The 24408-nt window shown below is 30.9% G+C and overlaps 3 protein-coding genes and 1 long non-coding RNA gene across 6 annotated transcripts; 3 read left to right on the top strand and 1 right to left on the bottom strand.

Moving 5' to 3' along the window:
- Positions 1–458: 458 nt before the first annotated feature.
- LOC125829817 (zinc finger protein 1-like) lies at positions 459–1193 on the top strand. The gene has a single exon (XM_049509017.1). The coding sequence runs from the start codon at positions 491–493 to the stop codon at positions 1097–1099; it is 609 nt and encodes a 202-aa protein (XP_049364974.1). The 5' UTR covers positions 459–490; the 3' UTR covers positions 1100–1193.
- Positions 1194–7396: 6203 nt separating this feature from the next.
- LOC125832507 (deSI-like protein At4g17486) lies at positions 7397–9320 on the top strand. 3 transcript variants are annotated; one of them, XM_049511679.1, is made up of 4 exons: positions 7530–7950; positions 8066–8353; positions 8770–8934; positions 9001–9320. In XM_049511679.1, exons 1-4 carry the CDS (start codon positions 7818–7820, stop codon positions 9204–9206), a joined length of 792 nt encoding a protein of 263 aa, XP_049367636.1. In that variant the 5' UTR covers positions 7530–7817; the 3' UTR covers positions 9207–9320. The 3 variants fall into 3 exon arrangements, with proteins under 3 accessions (XP_049367644.1, XP_049367636.1, XP_049367628.1); XM_049511687.1 differs by having other exon boundaries at positions 7397–7950; positions 8062–8353; positions 8770–9320; XM_049511671.1 differs by having other exon boundaries at positions 8770–9320.
- LOC125832750 (uncharacterized) lies at positions 9155–13421 on the bottom strand. Its single transcript, XR_007443260.1, has 4 exons — positions 13221–13421; positions 11972–12204; positions 10441–10605; positions 9155–9212 (listed from the first exon to the last, which is right to left on the bottom strand). It is a non-coding gene; the product is annotated as an uncharacterized LOC125832750 (long non-coding RNA).
- A 9219-nt stretch (positions 13422–22640) lies between these two features.
- On the top strand, positions 22641–23344 carry LOC125832643 (ethylene-responsive transcription factor ERF003-like). The gene is made up of 2 exons (XM_049511843.1): positions 22641–22732; positions 22828–23344. Exons 1-2 carry the CDS (start codon positions 22650–22652, stop codon positions 23291–23293), a joined length of 549 nt encoding a protein of 182 aa, XP_049367800.1. The 5' UTR covers positions 22641–22649; the 3' UTR covers positions 23294–23344.
- The last annotated feature ends 1064 nt before the right edge of the window (positions 23345–24408 follow it).

Genomic DNA, 24408 nt, shown 5'->3' with positions numbered 1-24408 from the left:
GTTTTTAATTCATTCACTTCATAATTAATTGAGATGAAATGTTAAACTCACTATGTCAATCATTGTTTTCTTAATAGGTATATCAATTCAAAAGTGGACAAGAAATTATGAACAGAGGGTGTATCAATATTATACTACTGCTTTGATCTAAGATAAGCTATGCATCATTCATATTAATTCTCTAAAGCATAATTCAAGATAATTTTCTGCTTTTCATTATCAGTGTGTCCTCTTCCATAAGCCCATGTAACTACAGGTCTAACTTTCTTATCAATACACATGCATGATCTTTTTCTGTACGTCCACATGGACGACTCACGACCCAAACTGAAAATCCAACAGATAATCCCCCACCCCTGTCCCCACCTCCACATGAAGTTTCCCACATCAAATTATCATGCCACATGCATGTAACTTCCTTCCAAAGTTGAACCACCATTTCCTATAATTCCTCCCCCTACCTAATTCCCTAAAGTAGCACTACAAGGAAATGGACTCCCAAAATCAATCAGCGCCACGACAACAAGATGATAAACAGGAAAATGATGGGCTCATTCTAGATCTAAGCCTCCTCTGTAACTGGGAATTGAAGCCTACAGATGATCAAATAATCAAAACCAGTGATCATACTTGTCACACGATAAGCTCTTCGGAGGATGATGAAACAGAGCACCAGGTTTTTTCCTGTAACTATTGCTACAGAAATTTTTACAGTTCACAAGCACTTGGCGGCCATCAAAACGCACATAAAAGGGAGAGAATAATTACAATGGCGAAGAGAAAGCAGAGTATAGCTTCAGTTCCTATTATGCATAGGTCTCTTGGCATTCAAACCCACTCCATGATTCATAAGCCAAACATGTCGTCGAACACCTTCACGGCACCCGCAATTTCACCCTTATTATATAATACACATTCAGCTGGGATGCGGTCGAGAAGGCGGCTGGATCAGTTTCCGGCGATCGATCGCCCTGAAAGTCATCGAACATCGTTCGGTGACGGTGCTGCTAGGCTAAATTTCGGTTACACGAACAAGTTTCCAACAGTGGTTAGTTCTCAAGAGGATTTGAAGAAGCTGGATTTGTCTCTCAAACTCTAAGACTTTGTTGGTATTAGTAGTCGTAGTAATTAAAAATTTTCTGAATTACGTATGATCGACTCTGTTTGAGCTTAAATATATTTCTTTCTTTAAAGTTGCTATTGAAGTGATTAAAATCGTTCATTATTTAACCTACGCATAGATGGATTGTAAAATACTATGGTCTATGTTCACTGCAATCCGCCAAGAGAATGCAAACATGCAAAGTTAAAGCATTCATATATGTTCAAATATTGCATTAAAATTATAGAGTTAACAAGTAGAAAGTGCATGTTTCCTTAATGTTCACAAAAGAAGAAACACTTTTCCGCTGGAAATTAAACTGGAGTCAAAATCTCATTGTTTCATTTATGAGATAGAGACTTTGAATGCGCATGTCACTGAATATACGTACTGTTTGAACTTTGATGAATTATTAACTTTCCTAGTAGGATAGGTTGCATAATTCCACATGCAATTATGCATATGGTGGGCAGAGAATGTTCCCATGAAGTATTTCAAATTGTACTATTACATTCAAATAATACACCTTAGGGTAGATGAAAAATAGACCCATCTACTAAGAAGTCATCATCAATATGTTTGTGGAGTCATGTGGAAACGAAGTTTCATAATGACCCTACTCAAAAAAAAAAAAAATTCGAAAAAACCAACAATGATCCTTAATTTGGGCATGTCATAATTTTGTAAACAAATTGGTGGGACCGATTATGATTCATCCAAATTTGATAAACGTAAATTATGGCATGTTTCATATAGTACTAATCTTAGCTCAAAAGGAACAAACAAAAATACTCGATTTCCGCTAACTTCGTACAATGATCAGCTAGCAGAAGATATGTTTTGCGTAAAGAGTGTGATGATCGAATCTCTGCTCAATTTGTACATTTTTTTAACATATCACAATATTTATGTGGATGTGTGGTTGAGAGGTGGGTCTCCACCAGAGATCGAAATCATCCTCCATCTGCTACTCAGTCATGAGCTCATTGCATGAGGCTTGTCTAATGCAATCTACAATTTCTGTGTGATTTGCGAGTTATTGCATAGTGAACAGATAATCATAAAGTGCTAAACCCAAAGGACAGATATTGTGATTTTTTCAAGAAAAATATTTACGTAGCTATAAAACATTTGAAATATATGACCTTAAATATGTCATAACAATTCTGAGGTTATAAAATTTCTCATGAATAACAAAAAATGAAAAATATAACATTAATTATTTCAAAAATTTAAAATATCCGCCCTTTTTTTTCTTTCTTTTTTAACCGATTAAAAAAATAAAAATGTAGAATATCAATGAAGGTGAAAGCCCAACGACATTATGCATGCATGGTGTAGGGTTGGTGGGTCACTGAAAATACAGAGAACTATAGAAATAGGTTCCTCCATAATTGTGTATTAAACAACTACTTGTACCTGAGCCTTTTTTTGTTATTATTAGTATTATTTTTCGTTTCTGCAGTAAATAAACAAGTGATATTTTTAGTTTGGTCACAGGATGTGACACCATTTAAGAAATTACTTGTTTCTAAAAAAATAAAAAAAATGTTTTTATTAACTTACCCATAATAAATAAATATCTTGAAAAAAATGTATAGTAACTTTTTAGCAAAACTTTCTTTATTTAAAGAAGGATAAAATTGGAAGAACGTTATTATATCTTCTTTGTAATCTAAAATATCACTTACTTAGAAACAAAATTGAAAAACTAAAACATCACTTAAAAACGGCAGGATGGGGAATATTACAATTTAGTTCAAGCTTGAGCGAAATGTTCATTAACATATATTAGGGGAGGTAAAATCAAATTCAACCCGTCCAATCCGTTTAAATTTGGACGGGTTATTGACCCGCCTATTTATTAGCTCAATCCATTTCAATCCAATCCATGTCTAATTAAAAATAGGATTAATATGTAACCTAAATTGGCTCATGAAAAATCTTGTCGAAATATTTTTAATAATTTTTTTTCAATTTGATATGTCATTTATAGCCTTAAAAAAGAAAAAATTAATTTTATCAAGTACTAAAATAGTTTAAAAGAATAAATAAAACAATTAAGCTTAGTAAAAAGTTGGGTTGGGTTGGGTCTTGACCCGTAATGTAACCCATTCCTAATCCATTTTGACCCAAGCAAATTTAGGTTAGGTTAAGTCTTGATTCGATTGTTATCTTAGCCCATTATGATCCGTCCAAATTTGACCCAACCCGTCCAATTGTCACCCCTAATGTATGCATCTATATATATATATATATATATATATATATATATATATATATATATATATATAGTTTTTTAACGAATGAACCCTTGCGGTATCCTAGTTCAGCCATTTCTTAAAATCTACCTGCAATCAGTGCTACCAATTTTGTTTTTGTTCTTCATGTATTGACGTAAAAATGGAGAAAGTTCATTTTACTCATTGCATTAGGATAACTTGGCGTATTGAATTTCAGACATAAGGAAACATAATGAGATAAATGTCAAAAACACATCTAAACTATCCCATTTTTTTGAGTTTCATACCTAAACTATCATTTTTTAGTTTGCGAAACACACCCCAGTGGTGTGTGTAATGCACTCTCTCTTTTATTTTGAAAAAACCTTGACACATAACATTCCACATTGATAAAATATTTCACCTTGATAAAAATTAAATAATAAACTGTTAATATTAATTAAAAATTAAATATTAAAGTATTACTATCCATAAAAAAAAAAAAAAAAAAAATTTTTACCCACTCCACCACCTCCTCTACGTACCCCCAAAAAAAAGTTGATATTTTTTTATTTTATAAAAAATAAAAATTCTACCCCATTCTAACCCTCCGGTCCTTATTATTATTATTGTTTTTACATTTTTCTCATTTTGTGTTAAATATGTATGTACATATATTTTTAGATTTTTTTTTACTAGTGTACGAATATAACATAAATAAATTAAAACATAAAAAAAGTCTTGCTGTGGCAAGTAAAAAATATTTTCGATATGTACATATTTAACACTAAATGAGAAAAAAATTGGAAGCGGAGGGTTATGTGGGGAGAGTAGAATTATTTTTTTAAAAAAATAAAATAATATCTAAATTAGTATTTGAAAAGGGGGGAGGGAGAGGAGATGAAGTAAAAAAAAGTACTTTTATAAAAGAAATTTAAACAAAAAAAAAATGCCCGGGGGTGGGGGGAGGGGGTGAGAAAAATATTTTTCATTTTATTTTATAAAAGAAATATTATTTTTTTGGATAATAATTTTTAAATTTTAAATTTTAACTAATACTAATAATTTATTTAATTTTTGTCAAAGTTAAATATTTTGTCCATATGGAGTGTGATGTGATAATTTTTTAAAATAAAAGAGGGAGTGTATTACACACACCATGATGAGAGTGATATAACAAATATAGGTGGGTTTCTCAAACTAAAAAATGATAGTTTAGGTATGAAACTCACACTCTCAATAGTTTAGGTATGAAACTCAAAAAAATGGTATAGTTTAAGTGTGTTTTTGACACTTATCTCAAAGATAATAGTAATGAAATCAAATACTCACACATTTAAGTGTTCCTTTTTAAAGATTTCACATGAAACGTTTTAAAATGTCATTTGAAATAAACTTTAATTATAGTTCACATTCACATGTTCAAACTAGATCCAATCATCTTGACCTCGACAAACAAGTCATCATACGATGATCATCCACATTAATTAATCATTCATAAAAAACTCACTCTTTTATATATAATATTTTACTCAAGATTTCATGATACAAAATTATATAATACCTTGACGCAACGTACGTGTTGAAAGAGCAGTATATATACCAATTATATAAGTTAGAATTGAAGAAAATAATCAATTGTATTTTGGGTTTATAATTCAAGCCCAATTTGTCTTGTGCGTTATTCTAAGGGATCTTTAATATTTGACCCTATATTTATTCAAAATACATGCCCCCAAAGGCCAAAGCTAAGCATGCTTTACAAAATATCTTATCTCCCTTTGCGTTTTTGTTTGACTTGATTTAATTCATCATTCTTGGTTTCCCAGAGACAAATGAGAACCAAATGTGGTTGCATTAATTATAATTTAAATACCAATATATAAATTAAATATTTTCTACTTGAGATATATATTAAGTAAAGGTAAAGAAGACTAATCTTAGGTTCTAAACAGAAAGCACTTGACTTTCTTGGAAAATCTAGCTCATTTCTTTTTTCTTATTTTTTCGTCTCGTATTTGTATTGGAACTCAACTAAATTCGAATTCACATCGAGAAGTTCCACATTGAAGGTTAAGCGTTCCCTAACAAAGGCGACTATGTATCCAAGATGACTCGAATATGAAACCTCTGGTTAAAAATGAAAAAATACTTATCACTCCACCACAATTCTTATGTGGTATCTCACTCATTTCTCTTAATCTGACAATATTATCTTCTTCCTTTGATACTAATAGAATATTTATGTTTTCATTATACCAAACAACTACGTAGTAAAAGAATTTCGTGTAAAATTTGTGAGAATCAAAATTTTAATTTGTCATAAATTCACATTAAGCAAGTCAAAAGCAGGTACCGATTGATAATTATTCTTCAAGACACGAATTATATAAAGGTACTTATCAAAAAACAATCCATGTTCTTTGTTTTCAATCAATGTGTCTTCTTGACAAAGATGTTTAAACAAAAAAAAAAATCAGAGATTATTAAAAGGATTAATCACAAACATATCTTATGGATTTTGAGATCAAAATCAAATAGTACAAGTATCATTCTACACACAATTTTATATTTTTCTTGAAAGTCATTTTAGTTGTAAATTGGATAATAATTAATTAACCACCTAATGTTTTTAAAATAAGGTAGGCTAGGTGCTAGAAAGGGCAGTTAGAGACATAATTGGCCTCTCTAAAGTTGATTAAGAATGATGATTTTTTTTTTTGTATCTGTTAATTATTTATGTATGATAAAGGAAAAAGGGAGAAAAAGAATCAAAGAAAAGGAATACAAGGAGACAGGGACGAATATGTTGCATTCTCCTTAAATTTCTTGGTAGAAAACGACAGAGTGTAAACTAATCGACAATGTTAGAAAACTACATGTGTTTTCTTTGTCATATTGACATAACTATATTATAGGGTAAATCAAATAGGACTTATACAACATTTTTACTATTTGAGATGCAATGAGTACTAATAAGTAGTTGTAAGATTACAAAAGAAATAATTATAGTAGAATTATGGAACTTACAAGTTACAAGGGTGTTACTTGGTTTGTTTCATTAAGACTCCTTTGTCCCTTTTTACCGATTGATTTTTGATTTTTTAATTGTTATTTTTGATAAATCAAGAATTTTTTTGTTTTTTTTTACATATTATATCGTTAATTTATTTAGAGAGTTAAGTAATATTTGAAAAAGTAGAACCTTTTTAATGAGTAAATTGATTTTGAAATTATATCAACTAATAGGATAAAATGGTAAACTCACTATATCAATTATTATTATCTTAATAAGTGTGTCAAGAAAAAAATGAACATAGGGACAAAGGGAGTACTTGTTTGGCTATGAAAATTTACTAGTAGTTATACTTATTAATGAACTTCAAGTGAAATATAAAGATACTCCCTCCGTCTCATATTAGATGAAGATCTCACTAGAAAATATTTTTTCACATATTACTTGATCACTTACTAAATCAGGATAGAATTAATTAATTTTTTCCATTTTTCCCCTACAATTAATATGACCTTTGAAAGTTTTAAACAAATTTTGAAGATTCAAATTATTTTTTTCAAGAGGCTAACTACACTTAGTACTATTTAAGAATATAAACTATTTTTTCAAAATTTCTTTTTCAATTGTTTAATATAAAGAACATAATACTAACTCCTAAAACAACTTCTTCTTTTTTTAACGTTAAAGCACACCTATTTACCTATAGATTTTAAACCATTTCATTGACCACTAAATCCTATCAATGATTCATCCATAATACTTCCTTCGTCCAATTTTAATTGTAATAATTTTTCTTTTTAAAGTCAAACTATAAAAAATTTGACTAATATTTTATAATGTATATTTTTTTTATCATATTGATATGCCTAAAAAATGCAAATTATAGTACGTATAGTTTTTGAATATCTAAATTTTTTGTTTAAAATGTCAAATTAATGTAATCTAATTTAACTATAAAAATTGGTTAAATTGACTTTTGAAAAACGCAACGTGACAAATAAAACCGGACGGAGGTAGTACTATTTAAAAAAAAAAAAACTCAAAAAATTATCTAAAATGCCGACCAATAATTTTCTTTATAAAAATTTGGATAGAGTGCAGAGTCCACAGTGCAGAAAAGCAGAAATCAGTTTAAAATAGAAGAGAAATCACAGATCATCATTCCACAATACACTCTCAGCCACCATTATAATACACTCTTCAGCTGAAAGATTCCAATTTTCCAACTAATCTCTTCTCCTCCTTTTATACCTACCGGTACGGCCACTGTATCGCCGCCGGTGGTACCCTCAGTCCCCACTCCACCGCCAACTCCAAAATAAGAGGACCCACATTTCCTCTTTCATTTACCTACCAAGTACTGCCCACATATACCTGAAATTCAATACAACTCAATCAATCGGAAAATTCAGAATTCTCTTTCTTTACATCTTCACTATGCGAGGAACCTGAAAAGTTCCTCTGTTTTTATTTCAAGATGCTCTGCTGCAAAAATTCAGTTAAAAATGGCCGTGGATCGGTTCCGGTGTACTTAAACGTATACGATCTAACTCCGATGAATGGTTATGCGTATTGGCTGGGTCTCGGAGTTTACCATTCCGGCGTTCAAGGTCAGTTACTCAATCTTCAAATTTTTCATTGTTTTTTAGATCTGGTTTTTTCTTAATTAACTGTAGCAAAGTTTATACTAATTATTTGTTGATGGTGGTGGGTTATGGTAGCTAGTTCATGGAGTTGAGTATGCATTTGGAGCTCATGAGTATCCAAGTACTGGAATTTTCGAAGGGGAGCCGAAAAAGTGTGAAGGATTTATTTTCAGGAAGACAATTTTGATCGGATGGACGGAGAAGACACCTAGAGAAGTAAGAAGAGTTATGGAAGAACTTGCTGATAAGTATAAAGGAAATGCTTACAATCTTATTACTAAGAATTGTAACCATTTCTGTAGTGATGCTTGTGTTAAACTCACTAACAATCCAATTCCCAGTTGGGTTAATCGACTAGCAAGAATTGGTAAGATTTTCAGTCAGATTTATTGTTTCGCATGTTTGAATATTCGGAAAATACATTTTAAAATGTTTGGTCAAAATTCAAACACTTTGAAGAGTTGAGTGTCACATAAATTGGGACTGGGACGGAGAGAATACCTTGTTTTCTAGACATGTTGAATCAGGAAGCTTCTGGGTAGTTTTATAGAAGTCTCAATGTTTGTTCTTGACAATGAATTTTTGCAGTCATTGCAGAAGATTCCTACCGAGTTCAGTGGCTGCGTTGAAAGTTTTTCGCAGCCTTTAACACGATAGGGATCTTCAACATGAGCTTGTTGCAGTCATTGAAGGGGTTATAAAGTTCTCAAGTTTGAATAGTTAGTGTTCTGCAACTTGTTGATATGAGAAATTTAATAACTTGGTAATTGTTGGTGTGTGTAGGTTTCGTTTGCCATTGTATTGTTCCAATGAGCTTAAAGTCTACCAAAGTTCGCCACCATCGGATGGAGGACAAGGCAAGTGAAGGAAACAGCAAGAAACCTCAGAGCAGCTTGAATAACCAGACTCCGTCTTTGAATCCATCAGGTGAAGGGGACAAGAAGAAACCTCAGAGCAGCTTGAATAACCAGACTCCGTCTTCGAATCCATCGGGTGAAGGGGACAAGAAGAAACCTCAGAGCAGCTCGAATAAGCCGACTACATCTTCAAATCCATCAAACAACAAGAAACCTGAGAGTAGCTCGAATAAGACGACTCCTTCAAATCCATCGTCAGTTTCTTTGCAGTCTCCTCCAATTGCCAAATCCACAAGTAGTAACGAAACCAGAAGCCCGCTACCTCCATCTACGCTGTTGACGTCAGATTCAAATGCATCCTAGAATTTCCTTATGCAGAAAGGCCAATGCTTTATTTGATTCACCTTTATTCTTTTGCTCGTTTCTTCATAATGCTAACAAATATTGTATATGCAAATGCTTTCAGTGGAAATGAAAATCTAAAATATGCAGCAACAAGCAAATGGAAGTTAATCTTTTATCTATTAATAGGCTTATTACAATCATCGTAAAAATAGTTGAACCGTGATATTGAACCTGAACTGAGCGGAATGGATACAGAGAAATATACTGCAAATCACACTTAGATAGAATTAGGACATTATTGTTTGATTAACTACTCAACAACTATGTTGCTCGGATTCTTCAAAAAAGTCAATTGGGTGCATGTCATATTCCCCAAAAATACACTATTTTTGGAGAATCCGACATGGGTGCGGCATCGAAAGTGAAGAGTTCCCACAACTTAGTTCAACAATTCTCTTGATTATGGGTTATGTTGGGGAGAATACAGAGTTGTTCCAACCAGGGCAACACTTGAAAGGAAGGGGAGCTTTCACAATGTGGTCACACTGATGAGGAAGTCACTGTTTATCCTTCTGAAAAGGGGTGACGAGAAAAACAAAGCTTTATAGTATGATATTGAAAGCATGTGAAGGTTATGTGCTTTTCCTTTTACAGTGTTTTTTTTTTTTTTTTGGGTTCAAAGAGCTATTATTTGCCTTTCAACAGCTTTGGACAAATCAGATCACTTTTTTTCTTTTGATATATACAGACACGTCACATTTGTCCCCAATCTTTATTCTAGTGAACCAATTCGTAGTCCCAAAGGTCAATACTATACCTGAGAGGTGACTATAATTGACCAAAAGATATCATCAATCAATGAATTCAAAAGTTCCAACCACACTTTTCGTGCTGTTGATGTTTCCATTTATCCTATATTTTCAATTTTTTCCAAAAACAATGAATGGAATCCAAGATGAATGACTACCCTTTTCCTTCACATCACAAGTTTTGAATAATTTACAAGGATAGGACACATAACCGGGAAAAAGCAACAAAAACAAATGAATAGCACTCAATTTTATTTTTTTGGGGAAAAAAGGAGGAAGTCCTAGATAAGGCGATAAGTTATTCAGCAATGACTAGAATTACTCAAAAAAATCATTACATATATAAGGGTAGAATGTGCAAAGCTTGATGAATAGGGAGCTATGGCACTACCACACAAAGTTAAGATGTAAAAGAGAGCATGCGGAAAATAACGTACACTGACCTCTTCAGGATGAATGCATTAAATGTGGAATTATAGTAGCTTAGCTGCCTTAAACATGGTATCACACCCCTACACCAGGTAGCTAAGCCTCCCTCATTTGTTGAACTTCCACTTCCATCAATCATAGAAAATTGCATCGCTTCAGTTATCTCGGAATAAACCACACTGAAGGGAATCAAACATCCATGAGTTACAACTTACAGCTTTGGAGCTCCTGTTACACTAAAAGAACTTGCCAGCATCCACATGAACCATCTTGTTAAAACCTCAAATTCAGGGGATACTTTACCACAATATAAACCAATGGAGAAAGTTCTATAAGCTGATACAAGAGAAGGTTTTATATGACACTGCATGTTTGCACCACGATATAAGTGAGACAGAATATTCAAATTTAAATCATTTAACGACATAAATAAAGAACAGTTCCATTACAAAGTATTCCCAGTTAACCATTACAGTCCCTCCATAAATGGAATTAAGTATTTTTTAACTAGGTACAGAACGGCGAGTTACTAGGCATACATTAGCATACATCTAGCAATATTTAGAATAAATAACTTTCCACCCCACTTGTTGAACTTTCTTATCTTCAACAAGGAACACAATTCATCATTTCTCTGCTAAGTAAGGTTCTTATTTATTCTAATCATTGTCTTTATTATTCGTGTTTGCTTTACATGTTTTAAGGATTGCGATTATAGCAAAAATCTTTAAGGGTTAAGCAGACAAACAAAAGGGAACTATTTATGGTTTCCATGCAAAGGGTACAGAAGCTCAAAATAACTCTGTCAAGAATCAAGATAAGCTTGGGCATAGTACTTCAAGGGGTCCAGTGTTAGAAACATGACAGGAATGTAATACAGCTTTAGAGGTTTAGGAAACCGCATCAGGGATGTAGGGTGTGGACAAGCAGCAAATCTGCTAGTCTCTTGTTTTGGTAATGCTAATTTCCTTCCATCAACAGACAACCATAACTACCAAATTTAAGTTTAAGCGGGATGAAGTCTGCACATGAATTGCTGTTATTTTCAGGAGTATCCAGCCAGTAAAAATATGCTTTAACAATGAATTACTTCAAAGAGGTATCATTTCACTTCTGCACTATGCAAGAGTATGAAGATGTTTAACCCCCTACTAACAAGGAAACTATCGATCAGCATTATTGAGCAACCATACAGGTCAGATCCAGCTAAACAGACTTTGTTCCAATAATGGTGGAAGACTTTATCAGTATACTGCCTTCTGATGGCACATTTAAGACTTGATAAAATTAACGTGCAGCTTACTATCATTTCCATTCAGGTTTTGTATCTTCCAATAATATGGGCTAACCATATCTCAAGTCAGAATAATTAAAGAGCATTCTATTTCAGGATGTAAATCTAACATTTTCAAATTTAATAGTGGGGGTTTAGGGGACTGATCAATATAAAGACAAGTTCGGAATTCAACATGCTAAAATTTCCAGACAATTAGGAGGGAAAGAGAAAAAATCTGTAGTTAGAGTATTTGAAGAGAAACTTCATACCACTTGAACCGCTGTCTTCCTCCAAGGAACTTCTCCATAAAACAATATACATATTCAAGCTTCCAGGTCTCAATCTTCAATTTCTGATTTTGGATCCACCACAGATGTTGCAAGCCTCCGTATTTCGGAGTTTTCAGCTATATATTGGCAATATCCTCAACTGACACCAGAATGTATGAGAATACCAATAGGCAGCCAGCCAACTCTAAATCTACCCCTGAACAATGCTGCATCTAACATGAGATTGGTTTCCACTTATAGGTGTTTGCTGCTTGAGATCCAGCTCTAAACGTTCAGCTGTTTTTGTCTCTAAAAGCACATACTTATTCAGTTGTGTCATCAAAATGGGACGCCTGTGTGCTTAACTCAAAACTATCATGTCCGTATTCAATCAAAACAAGATGATTCGTTCCATTCGCTTGGCTATATTCGACTAAAATTCAGAGTGGACAGACAGCACCAAGCAACTTATCCCTCTGTTCAAAGCTTTAACTACTTCACCTATTTCCATTGAAGAACGCTCACGACATTGTTTCTAGGCTCAATTTTCCAATATTAAAGTTACTTCAGTTGGTTTGTTAGGCTCCAGACCAATTGGAGGCATGTAATTTTCATCTTCACTAACAGCCACTTCATGTAGACATTAATGATTTTATCTAAACCCAATCCCCTAACATCAGTTTCCTCTAGACAAATCCATAACCAAACCTCCAACAGTAAAATGTTTAACTCTGCTGCTATATCCTGGAGTCATAAGCTCTAGAATATCCAATTAACACAACCATGGATCAGTAAATTAAGTAGAAGATTGAAGGGTATGCAAAGAAGCTTAATCATCTAGTAATATCTTAACAACACTTACCTGTTAAGAAAACTCTTTTTGTAGATTGAGCAATAATTTGGTCAGGAGTGTGGTTGTCTATTATAATTAGATTAAGCTCATAAAAACAGAAGCTCTAGCTAAAACCAAATTCAATAAATGGAGTCCGGTAGCCAATTGAATATGAGAAATGGCGCTTCATATCATTTTAAGTGGAATTCAAACTGAAAAGCAAGCACAAATATACTAGTTTGTGTTGATCAAGCCCTTGATCTTCGAATACAAAATTTATATGATGCTTAAGCAATTTTATTATATGCATAATAATCACACTGCGAGAAGCGAATCGAAGCAAAGTAATAACGTTTACTTGATCGAATTCATGTAGGCTGAACGAAAAACAGAAGCAAAATCTGAAACTTAATTTACCTTGATATCAGAGGTCGACGCACGCAACTACGTAAATTGGGACTGAGGAATTGAGGAATCTTCTTCACTGATGAATCTGGCAGCCACAGGGACTGAGGAGAGAACGGAGATGGAGTCTTTCAACACTCATTTCATCGTCTTCTCGTCCTTCCGGCTCTCGCCGACCGGCGTCACATGGAAAGCACGTGATGCCCTATAATTTTATTTTAATTTTCTTCAAGAAAAATAAAAAGAGAAAATCCTGCATATGTGTCATTTCCTTTTTCTAAGAAATCATGGAAAATAGAATCTATTTTACCTCGAGGTCGGTATATTCTATCCTCTTCAGATTTCACGCGTAAATTTCATAAGCTATATTGTTATTGTTATTTACCAACATAGCATATTTAGGATCATTTTGTCCATAAATAAATTGTGGATGGAATTATATTTGAACATAAAAATGTTAGTATAATTTGTTTCAAAATTTTAAATGTACATGTTTTTACTTCCATTTTTAACTCCAAAAATTCAACTTTTTCTCAAGCTGTAGTCATGTCCAAATAACACAACTCCAATGCTAAAATATCATTTTCAACTTTTTTTCAAATGCTGTTCTCTCTAAACTTTACATTTATTATGTCCAAATGCCTACTTTTGGAAATTTTGCTCAATTTTTTTCCGCTCCGAACTCCTTAGTATAGTGTAATTAATTATAGAATTAAATATTAAAAATGTAAGATAAAGCTATTAGGAATTGTTTGGTAAAGTGTATTAGCAAAAAATATATGCATCATCTATGTATATTAATAATATATTGTTTGATATATTTTTTATGTTATGTATAACTAATGCTTTATATTATTCGTGTGATTAGAGCCTTTGGATGTGTTAAATTTAGTAATTTACCACAAGTACTCCTATAACATATATATCCAAACATGAATATTATTCCAAGGATATATTCATTGATGAATCCCTATTGATTTCTTCTAGTTGATTCAATAGAAAATTATAGCAAAAAAGGAGCAAGGATATTTTTTGTTTGTTTGTTTGTTCTACATTGTCAATGCATATTTCTCTCATTATAGTTTTCATTAGCTTTTCCATTTGGTAACTAAATAGATTATAAATTAAGAATAGCATATATAAGTACATAAAAACTATGTAGAATTCCAGTTAGCTCAAATTAATATAAGATTTATTTATTGATGAGAGTCAATTTGTAGAAAATTTAGAGAAGATATTTTTACTCATAAAAAGCTATCCATGTGCTAGTCTTAAATTGGTGTTGATTGCATGAAAAGACGATTTTAATTTTTCTTGTTATAAAAAATAGTTTTGAACCGTCGATGATTTTCACGATTAAACTTATGTCACATCAAATATTCTGTTCAAATTTATTGAACGTGTGTTAAATAACAAATGATCCATTTGTACCATAAGAAGGTGAATGATGAAACATGTATATTATACGTACATGATACGAATTAAGAATATATTGTTTGCATATACAAAAGGGGTAGAATATGTAATATAAAAGTTATGAGTGGACGTGAATTCATGATAGTTTCTTCCGACACCTTATATATGTACATTAAATATGAATAAATATCTGATTATGAAATTTAATATTAATTCTAGATTGTTATAGGCCTTAAAACAATGTATTTATCTTTGTTATCTGCTGATATACATTAATCAACAAGGTTTCAACTCATAATATACGTCCTAATAGAAGTGCATTAACTAATTATTCAAGAATAAGTGAATGGCTATTGATTTCCAAATATTGACCATAATTACAAATTTCCTAGAAATAAAATTTAGTAAGCAATATGTTATGTGTTTGACCAATAAATTTACTAAAAGTTATCAAGAGATAATAATCAAACTTTACACTAAGATTATATATTATAAAGCGACAATCTTGTTCCTTTTAGTTTATAAGAGAGCAATTTTGCAAGTCCTAATTATTTGTTTTGACCATATATCATGTTCTATGCTCCTTTGTGATAGGTTAGTATTAGATTAATAACGTAGGTTATAGAATATTATGAATGCAATCTCAGATATATAACTGAGTCATGATTTCTATAGAGCCTAGGAGTATCACATTTTAGTCTAGAAAAGTATAAGTTGTTCACGTATTAGTTCATCTCATTTCAATCTATTAAAATTTATACTGATATATAGCTATTGATTCATGAAAAATCTTGTCAAAATATTTTTAACAATCATTTCTTAGTTTTATTTGGTATATATAGCCACGATAAAGAGAGAAACCAAAAGAAGTTTTATTTTGTATATAACGGTATGGTCTGACCATGATCTATGAAATGGTTGAAAACCCTGAAGTGAGGTCTCATGTTCAAACTCAATGTAGACAAAAAACTCTAGTTAATTCTTCTCATGTGTCCTAACTTCTGTCCTTGGTGGATAGAGTTACTTGGTATCTATTAAACACGTGAAAGCTGACCCAAATACCACGATCATAAAAAAAATTTAGTATAAAATAATTAAAACTTAATAAAAAATGAAACAAGTTAAATTATAATAACATACATTTTAGTCCATTCCAGTTCAAACAAATTTTGAATGGGTCAATAATCTATCATTTTAACCTGTTTATTTGACACAAAGTGTACCTTTCTTTTGTCACTACAAAGAAATTTCAATTTGTTTACACACATCCCAAGGCCCTAGCTAGTTTTGTCAAAGGACAAAGAGAATATTAGTTAATAAATAATATTCACTTAAGAATAATTAATTTTGCATTTTCGATATATTATTAGCATATCTTTTTTTTATTAATGTATTTATTTATTTAAACGAGGAGGATCACACCCTCTTGTTCTAAAGGGAAACTTTAGTTGGAGTAAATATGAAGAAAGGAACAAGCATGATTGGTATTTTTTTGATCTTATCTTTTCTGATTTTATGAAGCACGCGCAATCTTTGCCTTTTTCTCTATAGGTATAGAATAATTCCATCTTATTAGGCTTTTTTCACTAGTATTCCACCAACAAGTTAAATTCTACCTATAAATGTATGAATTTATTTTTATGAAGTATAGATTCAATCTTCATTTTGAATGTTGACATATAGTTTTATTGTTTTTAAGATAACCTAAGCAGAATAATCATTAAATATTTGATTTTTTACAACTAAATTTAATATTTGCGACTCTATAAGGTAAGCTAGTCGTGAAACTTCACGTATATCTTTTAGAGTTTTAATGGTTTCCATTTATAGGGAAGTATTTACTGATTTTACTTTTTAGAAAATAGTAAAGAATTTAAATGTCGTGAAATTTATGAGATCATGATTTTGTGTTGTTTTTATAATAGGGGAAAACGAAATATATAAGAAAAGAAAAAAATAATTAATAAGATAAAATAAAGGGAAATCCCGTTTTGTTTTTTAGCCTAATTTTTAGTTATAGCTCACAACACCATAAAAATTATGAAACTTATCTCAATCGATCACTTGACCTTTTAAAGAAGTTTTAAATCGGAAATATCATAGTTCAAAGAGATACTACACCTTATAATTTAAATATAAAAATTACAAAAAATGATTATTTTTTTTTAAAATAAAAATAAAACAGATGTGTTAACCTTATGATATATCCTATGACTCATTTTTTTTTAATCAATACCAAATGTAATGACACATTTTATATTGGTACTACTAATTTAACTTTGATATGCACATGTATTCTTAATGAAATGATCTCCACAAATATTAATCACTCAAATCAGACTATAATTTTTTTAAAAAAAATTCTTAAATTTTGTATCACATTAAACTAAGTGAGACGGAGGGAGTAACATCATTATCACATGAAGATTTGGAAAATATTTTGGAGATGAAAGGTTTTGGACACACATTTGAGGCAAATAGACAGAGACCATGAGGAAAGTTAGCACTAGTTGGGGAACTCCATCATGAAAATTTGTGCATGAGTTACATCATTTTGCCTATGTAAAACTTCACAATCATCATTAAACTACTTTTCCCCACACCCTTTCCAATTTTTACTGCCCATTTATGGCATCTTTTTTTACTCTGACCCTAGGTTCATGTATTCTACCATATGTTTTACTCTACGTGAGTACTCTCTGTCCCTAATTATTTATTCACTTTTGAATTAACATACCTATTAAGAAAACAATGATTAACATAATAAATTTATCATTTTACCCCTATTAATTATGAAGTTGATGAGTTAAAAATTTAAGATTTTCAAAAAGTTTTTGTCTTTTTCAAAATAATTAATTGAGGGTATAATAGATAAAAAAAATTGTCCTTTCTTGATTTGATAAAATAGACAAGTAGTTAAGGATAACTTAAAAAGAAAAAGTAAATAAATAAATAGAGACAGAGGGAGTACAAAGTACGCTATAAACGTAACATGACAAGTCGAAATGAAACATATACTCATAGTTAATAAAAACAGAAATAATAGTTACTGTAATTGATAGTAAGATCACTTAAAAGATATTTTCCATGTCTTAATTTGTCTAGTATTATTTGATTGAACATGAATTGTATACTTTTTTTCTTTTGGAATTGATTAAAACACTAGGAGTGTCATAATAATTGAGGTGGAAGAACTACTAACTATATATAATATCCGTAGTAAGTCAAATTAACCAGTTTATCTTGAAATATTAATATTGGTTGTTTAGTTCATGAGATAAGGTGGAATATCTCATGATAAAATTAGTTCAATATTATAATTTCAGGATTATAATTCCGTAATAACTTAGTTTGTGTCTTATAAATTTAGTAAATATAAATTTAGTCCCGCATAATATTGTAGATTAGAACATGAGTTTCCTCCGGACCACTAACTTGTTAAGTATATTTTTTATTTACACTTACACTATCCTTAAGTAATTTTTTTATTTTGTTATGATACTCTTATTTATTATCTTTAATCAGTTAAAATGTTAATTTCTCTTCAACAAATATTTTCACTTTAATCTTTCTTCAATAAATAAAAAGAAAATTAAATCTACGCAATCCCAATATAGAGTATGTGAATGTGTTGTTCACTTAAATTTTCTATGCTAATCATTCAAGATCTATTATTTCCAAGAATAATTATCACTAAGGGCAAACTATAAAGAATATACTCAATTATGTCTTATAAATTTTCCTAATGACAACTAGTTCCAACGATTCACTTTACTTATCCACTTTGGTCTTTCATCGTCCTTTAAAAAATAATGATTAATATGAGTATTTTACTATAATACTCATATTAATTGATGTATATATTGTCTTAGGTCTTGAGAAATGATTTGGAAATAAATAATTGATATTAAAGGTAAATCATGAAGAAGAAAAAAAAGTGTTTCTCTTGATATGTTAAAAGTGACAAGTAAAAAAGTGAACATCTATTCTCATTACAATAAAAAAATAGTTTTTAGCGGCAATAAATATACACATTAATAAAGAGTGTTAAAAGTCGTTATCGGCACTACTTGATTGTCATTAGATCCAATGTCTCTTAAGGCTTTAGGGACATATACAAAGAGTGTTAATCGCCATTAAAACTACATATTTAGCAATAATTAAACTATTATCCTTAATTTATTACCACTAAAAAATATTTTTTGTATAGCATGCTTAGTATAGTGAACAAATAGAATTGATTGAAGAAAGTATTTCTGGCTATTTATTTTTAGCAAAGACGATAAGTACCATGATTCAAAGAGAGTATAATATATTAGAGAAATTACATTTTATTATGAGTGCCTTGGGATTGTAAAAAGATGTTTAAAGTAAGAAGTGATGATAACCCAAAGAATGACCTAATAAAACAGAAAGCAAATCAATTTCTACCCCAAAGAAATAGAGAATTGTATGATTAGCAATTGAATGCCTTAGCCCCTTTTGTTGAATCTAAAATTACTCGTGCTACATTAATCATAGGAAAGAAAAAAAAGTTTTGGATTCTACTATACATTTAAGTTGAGACTATGGGAAGCATGAATACCCCATCTTTGCTAACTTTTTCCAATTTGTAAAAGTGAAAAAAAAACACAAATCATTTGATGAGTCCCACTTAAACCATCAATCATTAGCTTCAAAACATGCATTATAACCCTTTAGAGCAGACATCCACTAAATCATGTTTGTTAATCTCTCTAAATTTTAGGAAGGCAATGCCATTTCTACCAATAGAATCTTTCCACGTCTCTATTCATAAACACTGTTTTGATTGTATTTTTTTTTTTTTTGCTTTCATTTGCATGGAAGGATCCATACGAGTTGAGCAAATGAATTATGAATTTAACTTCTATAAACATGCATTACGAATAATGTATCTTGTTTATATTAGCAAATTATAATTTAAATGACAAGTAACTAATTACAAGCAATTGTTCATAATAAGCGAAACCCTTCTCTTTTTTTTTTTTGGTTTTTTGATACCCGACTATGATTAATTTGAGTTCTCCCCGAAAGGAACATATTCAAGGTGGTGGGGTGGGGTGGGGGAGGGTAACGTAACGCTCCCTACGAAGGATTTTTTTCATATCTAGAGATTAAATTTGAGACCTTTAATCTGATTAAGGAATAAACAATCTCATCCACTGTACCACATCCTTTGATAATCATAATAAGTGAAACTCGTTACTTGCAAAATAATAAAAACGCGCATATTGATGAGCATACAGAGTTTTTGGTCCAAATTCACCCAACTTGCCATCTTCAGCCAAAGAAACATGACTTTAAGTATTAAACCGACCCGCCCCACATTCGCCCGCCCCATTGCCATCCTAATGACTTAGTATGCCAATCAGGGACAAATGTAGATGGTAGGGCTTTGGGTGGGGTTCTTGATCGAAACTCATTAATTTTTACACAGATTTCATATTATATTGAAAAAATCTATTAAACATTAAAAATTTGTGTTGGAAGTCCAGTAACAAAGCAGCCTCCTTGTGCAGTGACAAAAATACTAGAACCGACTTAAGCTTCGCTGCCACTAGAGTCAAACAATTTAAGTTTGATTAACAATTTGCGCATGAATTTTTTTTTATATGAAATTTATATATTTGTAAATTACATAAAAAGTACTATAAGTCACAATAATTGATAATTCAAATTTTTTAAAAGATCTATAAAAAACTTATAATCAAATAGACTCGTTTGAATCTCGAAATTCAAAAGTGTAACATAAAATGAGACAGAGGGAGTATCTTTTTTCGAACCTTGATACTACTTTATAAGGAGTATCTAGAACAACTCCCATTTACAATTGCCATTTTAAAATTAAGTGATATATATGACGTTGCTGCATCATGCATGTGGGAATATGACCTAACCTTGAATATATAACTTGGAGGAAACAGATTTCCCCTAACATGCATGTCAACATCCTCATTTTACTCTTTCTATTGCGTAATCTTGTATGGTCATATTCATATATATGATAAACGATGGTCAAATTTTGCAGCTGCGTACCTACACACTAGAGACATGTAACTATTCGCCGACATATTTGCTTCTAGCCTATATATTTCTGGAAATTCAATACTCTCTATGATTCAATTTGCTTGTTTTATTTTTCTTTTTTGTCTGTTATTTATGCATCTGTTCATCGACATGTCTGCTTCTAGCCTACTTTTTTAATTTGTTACATAAAAAAGAGTAACGAGCATATATGCTGACATAGATTTATGTATCTAGCTAGTATATAGAGAAATCGCGTAGCCTAGTACGTATATGAAAATCTTGACCTTACGTCGATAGGTAAGGACAGTTTTCGATTCCTATGTTTAGTAAAATGTGATGTGGCCATGTAAATCATGTCCTCAATCAAATACATATGATATAATATATATTCTACGTATATTAATATTCCTCCTGTGTATGTTAGGAAACTTTAATATCAAGAAAGGTACCTCCACCTATTTCTTTTTATAGTCATTATCATTCATGAGTGTACGTTGCTATCTATCTATTTATTTATATGTTGATTACTATTTACATAATTTAGCAATAACGTTCAAAAGCTGACCTAGAAAAAACAAACAATAATTCACGTAATAAAAATTAAAGATTTTACTTTGTATTAAAGGATGTAAATTTATACCGCCAATCATGCACACACATGCATATGTAATTGACTAATTCTCAAAACACGTTACGCTTGTAATAACTAGTATTTATTCCATATATTATTTATATTTCTTTTATTAATAGTTAATTATTGAGTACTCTTTTTTCGATATTTTGATATATACTAAATCCTTCGCCAAGAAAATACAAATGATTACTAAACTATATATAAACATTTATATTATGTGATTATGTCCACAGTCCGCACTATCTCCTTTATCCCCCTCCCCCCCAAAAAAAAAACTAAAATAAAAACTCTATTTTTTTTTTATTTTGCTATTTTGGTTCGTACGAGTTTTATTTCTATTTAAATTGATAGCATAACGTTACTACATCCAATTAAGATGACAATATATAAACAACAACTTTCTATAATAATCAAAATTTTATATTTTAAACAACACAATAAGTTGCTATAACCCGTTACATACGCAAATACTCTAAATCATTGTAGTATATAGTAACTTAGGATTTTTTAAGTTATATACGCGAATGATGTAAAGAATATTAGAAATAATTGTCTAGTCTTTTACAATTATTTTTAATTTTATATCTTTTCTTCAAGTGATTTTTATTTTCGCATAATTTTATTTGAAAAGATTGTTTCTTCTATTTTAAATTGTAACATAACAAGAAATCTCATTTCCTCGAATAATTGCCCATCAAGTTATTTCCTCATGTGACATTTTTCATTTTTCGAGAGTCAAACAGTTTAAGTTTGACAAAAAATTTGTGTATAAAGTTTTCAATTTTTTTAAATGAAATTTATATATTTATAAATTACGTAAAAAGTACTATAAGTCACAATAATTGACAATTCACAATATTTAAAAAATTACGGTCAAAGATAGACTTGTTTGAATCTCAAAATCTGAAAAATGTCACATAAAGTGAGACGGAGGAGTACTTAATATAGAGCAATTACAATTGCCTTTGAAATTATCTTTACTTAATAACTTGATAAAATGATAACTTACCTTCTAATACTATACTTATTAAACCACATCAATAAGTGTAATGTTTTTTTTTTATATTATCTTGTATAGTATATAACTAACCATAAACTATAAATTATGATAATTTTCTTTTTTTAATTATTTTATTTTATTTTATTGGAAGGAAGGAAAGAAAGGTATAGAAAGCCTTGTGGGCCCAATCCCATGTCTATTGCCAGCTGAAGGCCGAAAAGAGCGCTTACAAAAACCCCTTAAAGCCTTTCTCCCTCAATTATCTAAGGACTACTCTTCTTCCTCTCTTACACTTATCACAAACACTTTGTTAAATCAAAATTCTGTTGCTGCCAAATCCGCCATGGCTCGTCTACAACAACGATTTCGTGGTGTCCGTCAGCGACATTGGGGTTCCTGGGTTTCTGAAATTCGACATCCTTTACTGTAATTCCTCTTCTCTCTGAAGTGTTTGACGTCAATTTAATTTCTTTAATTGAATTACAATAAATTGATTTTTTTTTTTTTTGTATATTAAATAGGAAGACGAGAATATGGCTAGGTACATTTGAGACAGCAGAGGATGCAGCGCGAGCATATGATGAAGCTGCAAGGCTCATGTGTGGACCAAGAGCACGAACGAATTTCGCTTTTAATGATAGTGATTCTCATTCATCATCCTCGACTAAGTATCTGTCTGCTGCTTTGATAGCTAAACTACAACGATGCCAGATGAAATCTCTTAATATGGTGAATAATCAACCTGGAACGATGAAATTAGAAGATGAAAATAATCAGTTATCATCATGTCATCAACTTGGAAACAGGGGAGATCATGGCATTGCTAGAAGAAATGTGCAAATGAGTGTCGAAATGCCGGTAAGTTATGAAAGCCAAGCAGAGAGTACGCAACAATTCAAGTCACTTGAAGATCATCAAATTGAACAAATGATTGAAGAGTTGTTGGATTACGGATCAATTGAACTCTGTTCTGTTTTGCAAGAATAAGCCATCAATGTGAATGTAACACTTTTACATTCTAATGAAATCCTCCTCTGTTTCTTCATCCTAATTTTTTTCACTCAGTACCAAGTTAAAAATGTATAGTTTGTAGCTTGCATAAAAAAGAGCAGTCTAGTGCACAAAATTCCCGTTATTTGGAGAAGGGCAGAACCATTGAACTTTTTCTTCTTCTTTGAAGTATGCTCACATGATCATTATCCATCCTTGTTAAGTTTGAATTCCTCGATGGCTTATAGTATGAACAGGTTCCAGAATTGGGTTGCTAAAAGATAACGATAAGTAACTCTCTAAAATATGTAAATTTAGTAACTACAAAAAAGAAGGCAGACATTCTACGATAAATCTATTATAACAAGTTAAATTACATCGATACGTTCAAATTATCTAAATCATTTTCTCATTTGCTTTAGCACTGAGAGCAGACAACTTTCATTACAAGAGTCACAACTTGGACGACACAAATTCTTTGGAAAGCTGCTACTTTTTGACTATATGAAACAATTGTTTAAATGTAAATTTTGGTTGTTTCTTTTTGGACTATCTGGAATTTTGATGATTTAGTGAATTCAGAACCAAAGATTAATACATTGTAAAATTGATTGTAGTGGACTTTAATTTAAAGAGAAAGAGGAAGCACCGTAAAAAATAAAAAATAGCAAGGTTTTGAATCAATATAATAATAATTGTGTACTTATTTCATGATATGAGATAAAAATTAGGAATTAATATGTAATAAGGTCGATCCACTAAAGTTTTGACTAGTGGTGTACGCAGTATCTATGGCATGAAGTTTGCTTTGTAGAGAACCGCTGATAGAGGAAATAAAATTGTTACTACAATATAATTTCTTTAAGAGTTTCAGTTTTATATATTGTCACTATAATTTTTCTTATACTATCAGGTCAATTATACCTACGAATAAGCCTCTTTAAAATGTCAAATTTAAACTCACGAAAATAAGATATTTATATTACAGCAAGTGCAAACGATCTGATATTCCAAACATGAAAATAAGTTTATATTTTTAAATATAATACCTTTGTAAGTGAACATACACTACTAGAAAATCAAATAATTTGAAAAATAATTACAAGAATAAC

The sequence above is a fragment of the Solanum verrucosum genome, unplaced genomic scaffold (assembly GCF_900185275.1).
Source record: "Solanum verrucosum unplaced genomic scaffold, falcon-dt-bn FXZP01000102.1, whole genome shotgun sequence".
Lineage (NCBI taxonomy): Eukaryota > Viridiplantae > Streptophyta > Magnoliopsida > Solanales > Solanaceae > Solanum > Solanum verrucosum.
The sequence above is the reverse complement of the archived record's forward strand: the minus strand, read 5'-3'. Positions and strand labels throughout refer to the sequence as shown.

Excerpts from the sequence above, each read along its gene's own strand:
- LOC125829817 (XM_049509017.1), top strand. The coding sequence starts at position 491 with ATGGACTCCCAAAATCAATCAGCGCCACGACAACAAGATGATAAACAG.
- LOC125832507 (XM_049511671.1), top strand. The coding sequence starts at position 7,818 with ATGCTCTGCTGCAAAAATTCAGTTAAAAATGGCCGTGGATCGGTTCCG. Across the intron at positions 7,951-8,065 it reads TTACCATTCCGGCGTTCAAG|TTCATGGAGTTGAGTATGCA; the intron begins GTCAGTTACTCA and ends TATGGTAGCTAG. Across the intron at positions 8,354-8,769 it reads TAATCGACTAGCAAGAATTG|GTTTCGTTTGCCATTGTATT; the intron begins GTAAGATTTTCA and ends TGGTGTGTGTAG.
- LOC125832643 (XM_049511843.1), top strand. The coding sequence starts at position 22,650 with ATGGCTCGTCTACAACAACGATTTCGTGGTGTCCGTCAGCGACATTGG. Across the intron at positions 22,733-22,827 it reads GAAATTCGACATCCTTTACT|GAAGACGAGAATATGGCTAG; the intron begins GTAATTCCTCTT and ends TATATTAAATAG.